This window comes from Eupeodes corollae, chromosome 3, assembly GCF_945859685.1.
Source record: "Eupeodes corollae chromosome 3, idEupCoro1.1, whole genome shotgun sequence".
In the NCBI taxonomy this organism is placed as follows: Eukaryota; Metazoa; Arthropoda; class Insecta; order Diptera; family Syrphidae; genus Eupeodes; species Eupeodes corollae.
The window spans coordinates 88,037,586-88,046,037 of NC_079149.1; the positions used below are offsets into that span (position 1 = coordinate 88,037,586).

At 30.5% G+C, this 8,452-nt stretch overlaps 2 protein-coding genes across 2 annotated transcripts; one reads left to right on the top strand and one right to left on the bottom strand.

The window, feature by feature from the left end:
- Positions 1 to 486: 486 nt before the first annotated feature.
- Positions 487 to 1,914, bottom strand: LOC129952878 (uncharacterized). The gene is made up of 3 exons (XM_056065797.1): positions 1,287 to 1,914; positions 1,041 to 1,188; positions 487 to 965 (listed from the first exon to the last, which is right to left on the bottom strand). Exons 1-3 carry the CDS (start codon positions 1,824 to 1,826, stop codon positions 487 to 489), a joined length of 1,167 nt encoding a protein of 388 aa, XP_055921772.1. The 5' UTR covers positions 1,827 to 1,914.
- A 5,027-nt stretch (positions 1,915 to 6,941) lies between these two features.
- On the top strand, positions 6,942 to 7,812 carry LOC129950671 (early boundary activity protein 3). Its single transcript, XM_056062596.1, has 2 exons — positions 6,942 to 7,433; positions 7,507 to 7,812. The coding sequence occupies exons 1-2, from the start codon at positions 6,942 to 6,944 to the stop codon at positions 7,810 to 7,812; spliced, it is 798 nt and encodes a 265-aa protein (XP_055918571.1).
- The last annotated feature ends 640 nt before the right edge of the window (positions 7,813 to 8,452 follow it).

Below are 8,452 nucleotides of genomic sequence, written 5' to 3' on the forward strand. Positions count from 1 at the left end.
TCAGAATGTACAAATGAAAAATGTTGCCTAAGACACCTCAAATCTTTGACTCTTGCGCCGCATATGAAGCAAGAAGCCATATTTATTTCTTGTTGGATATTTGAATATAAAAAAGTGGAAAAGTGAAAAAGAAGGACTGCTCTGGAAATGCAGAAAGCATAAAAACTGCTGAAATAGCAAATAAAAGAACTGCTGGAATAGCAAATAAAAGAATTAAGTTAAGATTTGAGGACCTCTTATAATGGAATCTTGAACTTTGTAATGATAGGCAATAAATAAGCATAAAATAATGGGAAATATAAAAAAAATCCAAGGAGAAGTCAACAATGAGGAAGTGTATAAAAATGAATAAGTTATTATAAACTATAATACGAATAGTTTATATAATATATATATTTATTATTCAGTGAAAAATATGTTAAAGATAAAGTGAGTGTAAAAAAGAAGTGCAAACAAAACAAAATACGTAAGAAAATTAAAAGAAAATTAAATACCAAGTTCAGTTAAAAGTGTGCTGGTGGTTGTGGGTGTTTTGTCAAAATTAGTTTTTATTTTATAAAAACCTTGTTGGATCACCAACCAAGCACTTTTACTTTCTTCTGAAAACTTAGCATTTAAAGTGAATATTATTTTTAAAAAGGAATCAACTGCCTCAACAATATGATTAAAAAAGTACTTTGTTGTGTTTACAACAACAATATAACTTTGCACTTCTTTGAGTGATTCACCTACCACAATTATAAGTGGCTGCAGGGTCAGGTTGAATTCGGCTAATTTAGTTTTCCTTTTTATTATATGTGCTTCGATGTCGGCATCACTCCTCACATGCAGGATAAAACCATCTCTTACTTCGGATTTGGAAGGCCTCCACACTTTCTTGGCGTTGCCCTTCAATCTAATGGTGCAGACTGAAAGAAGCGATGGAATTAGCAGGAAAGCTGCTAGATTTTCTACCTCCTCGGAAACTGAAAATAAAAAATAATTCGTTTTAGTTAATCATACATAAAAAATATGTGTAGGTATATATTTCGTATACTAACCATTTTCGAGTGAAAGTAAGATTTTAATAAATTTATCTTTATTCGGCCGGTTTGAAGCAACTTTAAAAATTTCCTTTTTGTAGGAAGGAAAATTTTCAAAAAGCCCGTTAAAATTTGCTGGGTAGCATGTTTTGAAATCTTGTAAAAGCTGGAAAAAAATAAATAAATATGCATACATATTAAAAGGGAAATAATGCAAGACTTAAATTCATCAAATGCTTTTTAATAAAAAATGATTTAACTTACCAAAATGTAGCCTGTTGGTTTCTGCAGGGCTGGATACTCTTTGAAGTACTCATCAATACTCTGGTTTTTGAGGTGGCTTAACCGAACGCTTGAGGTTTCCTCCCATTTTTGCTCAACAGATTCCCAGGGATGGCTTGAATTCTTAAGCCACTCAAGGCTTTCGCTGCATTCTTTTTCAGCCTCAGAATCAATATCATCGAAACGGCTTAATGGCGATGATGGTGATGCTGGCGATGATGGTGATGAGCAACGAGATGAAGTGGGCGTTGTTGGTGGGTCCAGTTTTGGTCGTTTTGTTATTATTCCCGACTCCCTGTATTTTCTTTTTAGGTTATGTATCTGGTCTGGGAGTTTTCCCACCAACCTGTTGGTGATACCGCGAGTGGACTCAACCAACTTTGTATGTAAATACACTGCCCTTTGCTCTTTTTTGAACAGCTCAATAATCTGATTCGCCCAATAACTATAAATAGCCGCAGTGATGTTCCTTTCGGGATGTGTTTTTAGGATGTGTTTTCCTATGATACGTACAAGACGCATTCGTGACAAGTTTTCAAGTGGACTGGTTTTTGGAATACTAAGCAAAGCTTTTCCCTCCAAACTACTTTCAAGCAATTTCGTTAAGGTCTGAAATCATACATTTTAATTTTGCATTTTTTTTTATTATAATTTACTACTTGAAAAGTTAATCGAATTGAAACTAAAGTATTTTGAATTGTATTTGTTGATGCATTTTAAATTTGCACATGCAATAGAAATGTTAGCTTTAAAAAGCAGCCCCTTTGTTAAAACAGTTGAAAAGTGGACTTATTTTCACTGTTAACTATATTAATATTTATCTACTTTTGCAAATAATGGAATCTGATTCAAACATTTAAATCAAAATTCCTTACACGATTTTCTATGCGTTAGAGAGTTAAAAAGAGATGAATGCAAATTTACGATCAACTTTGGAATAGAATTTTCACAACAGTAATATAAAGGATCAGTTAATTATTATAATAATATATTATAATTTTGTATTATAATTTTCTACTTGAAAAGTTAATCGCAATGAATACAAATTATTTTGAATTGTATTTTTTGATAATCGTAGTTTATATATTTACGAATGAATGATACAAACATTTTAAATTTGCACATGCAATAGAAATGTTAGCTTTAAAAAACATCCCCTTTGTTAAAACAGTTGAAAAGTGGACTTATTTTCACTGTTATATTGAAATTGATCTACTTTTGCAAAATAATGAAATTTTGGAATAGAATTTTCACAACAAACTTTATAACAAACTAATTTACAAAATGTAAAAAAGAAGAAACCGTACAAGTGTCTCATTATTTGCTGTGTCATCAGTTTGCTTTTCAGCTCCGCTTGCATCGATATAGGAAATAAGCTCATTAAAAGGATACTCTTGAATTGTTGTAGCTGAATCTATCGTTATGTCTGATAATTGTGTACCAAAAAGCTGAAAATTGTTTATAAAATTTGTTCAATACATAAATTAAACCAATAGTTTTTAAGAATAAAAAATACTAACAGAGCTACTATCGGAGTTGTGTTCATTTCTTTGATATACGAGTTTTTTGTATTCTGCTAAATTTTTAGTGAACAAAACTCGGTTCCCAATACTTGGAAATAATTCTTTAATTTCCTCACTTCCAAGGAGAGCCATGGCCATGGATGTTATGTTGTTTTCTGATAAGGAAAAAGAAAAATATATGTTCCAAAGTTAAATGACTGTAAATTCAAATTTAAACAATAATTGAATTTATAAATCAATTTCCAACACTTCAAAACAAATTAAAAAAAAAATCTTTTCAATTACAAGTTTTTTTTGTGAAATGCTGAACAATGTTTGTATTCAACTTCAACTTAATACAAGAAAATTTTATCAACTTTAAAAACTGATTTGGTGTAGCTTCAAAAGTGGACGTTTATTTTCGTAAGCAAGTAAAGTGAATTAAACCATTTTTTCAAATCGTTAGGAAATAGATTTTTTTAAGGACCATAATTTTTATTTTTTCAACTAGTGTATTCATAAAATTATAAATTTATAGAACTGGCCAGTAAAAATAGACTCGGGCAAACCTTTGGCCTAAAATGCATAGTGTCTGAAATATCGATCAAGAACCGTTTTTGTAGATGGTAATCGAAGTTCCACCTGGATCTGTCCGCATTTTGTGGTTTTATGATCAGTAAAGGACCTTTCACATGAGACCGAACAACGACCAACGAATAAACAATGAAAAGTGATTTTACGCACATTATAGACATTTATTGCTTATAATTTTTGAACTAAATGATAGAAACATAGTTAATGATGAATTTCAGAACCATAAATATGCTTTTTGGTTGCTTAAATTTCATAAATTTAAGAAAATAAATCATTCGTCCACGAACAGATTTAAGTCGCGACGAATAATTAATTTTCTTAACTTTAAGCAACCAAAAAGCAAATTTAACCTTTTGAAATTCATCATTAACTATGTTTCTATCATTTACTTCAAACATTATAAGCAATAAATGTCTATAATGTGCGTAAAATCACTTTTCATTGTTTAAGTGGTTAAACAACACAACACAGCAAACTCAAACTGTTGCAAATAGGTACTTTCTATAAACTTAAATTGAACACAATTCAATAACACTATTATTTTTATTCAATGCATAATTTTGTAACAACTTTTTACAAAATTATGCATTGAATAAATGCAATATAAAAATATCAATAGTTAAAAAAATAAATATTTTAACTCACCTTGAAATATTGGAATATAGGCCTCCAACCCCCACTCCCTCAGGAGGCACTCGACATTTTCGTCCAGATTTGTGACACTTAATAATTTTTCACTTTTGTAAATATTTTAATTTGTTTTTTAAATGTTTTTTATTTTTATAATATGAAAAAGAAAATGGCTACCACTATTCACTAATCACTACGAACAATGAACTGCACTCGACCAGACTTGAACAGAGAATGAGAAGATTGTAAATTGTGAAATTTAATTCATGTATTGAGCGAATTTGAGCGTTACCAATACACAGACGGTCACTGAGTAAAATTTACCCACGCCTCGGTTAATTCAGTTACATACATAGAAGATTTACTCGGTCCATTTTACCCATACTCTGATAATGATTTAAAACAAGAGAAGAAAAACATTGCATGAGAAAGAATCGTAAAAATAAATAACTCGATGGGTAAAATTTACCTTCGCTAGTTTGTAAAATTAACCGAGTGATGTGTAATTTTAGCACATTTGCTCGGTTAATTTTAACCAATTAAGTGGGTAACTTTAGCAAAGATGATTCTGTAAGAATAAATAAGTCGATGGGTAAAAATTATCTTCGCTAGTTTGTAAAATTAACCGAGTGATGTGTAATTTTAGCACATTTGCTCTGTTAATTTTAACCAATTAAGTGGGTAACTTTAGCAAAGATGATTCTGTAAGAATAAATAAGTCGATGGGTAACAATTACCTTCGCTAGTTTGTAAAATTAACCGAGTGATGTGTAATTTTAGCACATTTGCTCTGTTAATTTTAACCAATTAAGTGGGTAACTTTAGCAAAGATGATTCTGTAAGAATAAATAAGTCGATGGGTAAAAATTACCTTCGCTAGTTTGTAAAATTAACCGAGTGATGTGTAATTTTAGCACATTTGCTCTGTTAATTTTAACCAATTAAGTGGGTAACTTTAGCAAAGATGATTCTGTAAGAATAAATAAGTCGATGGGTAACAATTACCTTCGCTAGTTTGTAAAATTAACCGAGTGATGTGTAATTTTAGCACATTTGCTCGGTTAATTTTAACCAATTAAGTGGGTAACTTTAGCAAAGATGATTCTGTAAGAATAAATAAGTCGATGGGTAACAATTACCTTCGCTAGTTTGTAAAATTAACCGAGTGATGTGTAATTTTAGCACATTTGCTCGGTTAATTTTAACCAATTAAGTGGGTTACTTTAGCAAAGATGATTCTGTAAGAATAAATAAGTCGATGGGTAACAATTACCTTCGCTAGTTTGTAAAATTAACCGAGTGATGTGTAATTTTAGCACATTTGCTCGGTTAATTTTAACCACTTAAGTGGGTAACTTTAGCAAAGATGATTATGTAAGAATAAATAAGTCGATGGGTAAAATTTACCTTCGCTAGTTTGTAAAATTAACCGAGTGATGTGTAATTTTTACACATTTTCTCGGTGAATTTTACAAACCGAATTGGTTATTATTACCTTGATACTCATAACCAAGTAAGTTGGTTGATTTTAAACAAGTTATCTACAACTTTACTGTTTGTATTCAGTAAATTTTACCGAGTACGAGTGGGTAAACGCTCATAACAAAGTTTCTCGGTAAAATTTACCTATTTCATAGGTATTTTTTACCTATTTCTTTTAACCGAGTTAACTCGTGTAAATTTAACAGAGTTAACTACGTAATTTTTAACCGATTAAACTGTATTTTTAACCCTTTTGCTTTTAACCCACGTAAAATCGCACTCGGTTAAAAATTATTTTTCTGCGTGTAAAAATAATGTTGAAAACGCGTATTTTTAATAGTTGAGCAAATAGTTAACATTAAAGTTTGGTTTTGAAATCCGCACTAAAACTTGAGATCAAAACGTTTTGTCAAATCTATGAAACTATCAAATTCAAAGTTTTGTCAAAACTTCATATATTTATAATGAGAATTTTCAGAAAATAAGTAAGATACTAAAATGACTTAAATTGTATCTAAAAGAAAAACATTTGAACCTTACAAAATCGTTACATAATCTACTGTCAAGAGATATTTTGAAATAAGCCTTAAAAACTCTGTTTTGACAGTTAATTTCTTCCTTACGTGAGCATTTAAATTGCACGCTGCACCTGTTACGATACTTAAGAAGGTACCTGCTTCTAGTAAATTATCCACCCGGTAGAAAATCTAGGTACCTAAGAGTAGTATGAAGGAATTTTTATTTGTCGTTAAAAGGTTTGAAGTGATGCCAAATATTAAATCAAATATTAATTATTTAAACCTAAACTTGATTTCTATACGATACATGGAAGTTTTTTCAACTCAGGTTATTCCTATAAATTTAATTAAAATGAGACTAACATCCATCAACGCTTATTGTTGAATAATCTTACAAGAGATTCAGATGATTAGGGAAGAATGAAACAACAATTAGGCTTCAAGTAATAAAACACCACAAATATGAGCATAGGGACCAATAAAAACTTCTTAAACACTTCAGAAACATTTTTACCAAGCTACCTACCTGTTTTATTTTAGTATAGTTTTCCGATACGCTGGTGTTTTTATACCTCTATCTTTTACTAAGACTTTGTAGCTTTAATTAATTTTAGAAACCAAGAAGCATTCGAAGCAAACGAAAATGGTTCTCTTTATTGCTTTTCCCTGGAAATTTGCATGGAGTTTTTCAAAAACACGTTTTTGGAAATTTGTAAATCCTTCTTTTTAAATCATTGTAATTTAGGTGCAGCTCTTCTTAGTCCTTCCTTAACTTTAGCCGATATATGTATATGACCTCTTACAGCAATAATTCAGTCCTCAGTTCAATCTAGAAACTGTCGGAAGGTTCAAACATTTGTCAGCACAAACTTTAAAAAATGATCAAAAGTTTGGGCAAACATATTTCAAAAATGCCCTGTCGTTTGTCTTGGCTCCTTGTTGAAGTCACTCAAGGTTTGAACAACGAATATTTTGTCATACATTCGGTTGAGGTGATTGGTGATATAAATGGGGCTTACGTCGATCGAAGAATTCGGTTCAATCAAGAACGGCGAGAACTGATTGGAATAGTGCGTTTAGCTTCAGACGATCTTAAAATAGTCGAAATGGAACGGGCACGCTTATTGATGGCACAAAAAAGTCTCACCTCTGAATTGAAACCCTTGGAAGCGAACTTGTGGTGTCTAGTTCATCAACTCAGTGATGACAGTAAGGTGCAATTGATAACCGTCAGTTGCAAGAAACTAGTCTTTATCGAAAGTGTTGACAACAATAGAAAACATTTCATGCTGCAGAAAGAAAATTCACAAGCTCCAGTTGCCCTGCTTCACGTTCTGGACTCCGAACAGCAACTGCTTGATAAAATGGAGTGTCTTAGCAACACCTTAGTCCAAAATTATTTGGTAAGTTTAAGCTTATATGGATACTGGTCCAAATTTGACTAAAATTTTATTTTATTTCAAAAATTTCTTTTAGTGTGAGGAAAAGGATGCAGTGATTGAAGCAGAAGGACTTGAGGAGGCTTATCTTTTGGTCCAATATTTTGAAACACGAAATAACTTAATTTACACCATTGTACATTATAAAGATAGTATTTTTAAGGATGAAAATTTATTCCGAAATGTTGTCGCCTACATTTCCAATAATCAGCAGAAAACTGTCAGCCAAGGTATTATTTTGCGAAAGTCTTTCATAAAGGATGAGTTAACTAAACTTTTGACAAATATAAGAGAAACTTGTGATAACGTTGATTTTCGGTTGCTAAATTCCGCAAAAAATTGAACGAATATAAAAAGCTTCACTTTGCATAGATTGTGAAAACTGTAGGTAGGTATGGTTTTTACCAAAAATGGAATCAAATAGTCGTGGAAACTAGAAAGGAACACAATATTCATACAAATATTCTAAGCTTTGAAAAACAAAAACTTTAGAATTTTTTGAATATACGACAAATAACTTTGACATGAAAGAAGTAAAGTTCATGGAACGAGATCAAAACTAAAGTATTAATTGTTATTAATTATTGTAGAATATGTAATAACAAATTGTAAATAAGCAAACAAAATAAAAGATTATACATAATACAGTAAAATTACAAATATTATTTTTGTTTTATTATTTTGAAAAACCATTTATGGCGCTGTATGAAATAATGTGCGCTATGTTCTTATATTTTGACTTTAAATTTACAAAGAAAAACACCAAAAAATAACTTAAGCCATCGATTAATTTCTTTGTGTACTTAAAATTCCGATAAGCATAAATTCTCCGTTTAATTATTTTAACAAGATTGGATAAACAATATTATTTGAATATTATTGTGGTTCCATTTTCTAAAGTCATTATTAGTTATGAGTATTTAGTTGACTCTATATGAAGCTTCAAGCAACTCTTGAATTTAATACTTTCAAAGTTTTAAAAA

Excerpts from the sequence above, each read along its gene's own strand:
- LOC129952878 (XM_056065797.1), bottom strand. The coding sequence starts at position 1,826 with ATGCGTCTTGTACGTATCATAGGAAAACACATCCTAAAAACACATCCC. Across the intron at positions 1,189-1,286 it reads AACCAACAGGCTACATTTTG|CTTTTACAAGATTTCAAAAC; the intron begins GTAAGTTAAATC and ends ATTTTTTTCCAG. Across the intron at positions 966-1,040 it reads CTTACTTTCACTCGAAAATG|TTTCCGAGGAGGTAGAAAAT; the intron begins GTTAGTATACGA and ends TTTTATTTTCAG.
- LOC129950671 (XM_056062596.1), top strand. The coding sequence starts at position 6,942 with ATGCCCTGTCGTTTGTCTTGGCTCCTTGTTGAAGTCACTCAAGGTTTG. Across the intron at positions 7,434-7,506 it reads CCTTAGTCCAAAATTATTTG|TGTGAGGAAAAGGATGCAGT; the intron begins GTAAGTTTAAGC and ends AATTTCTTTTAG.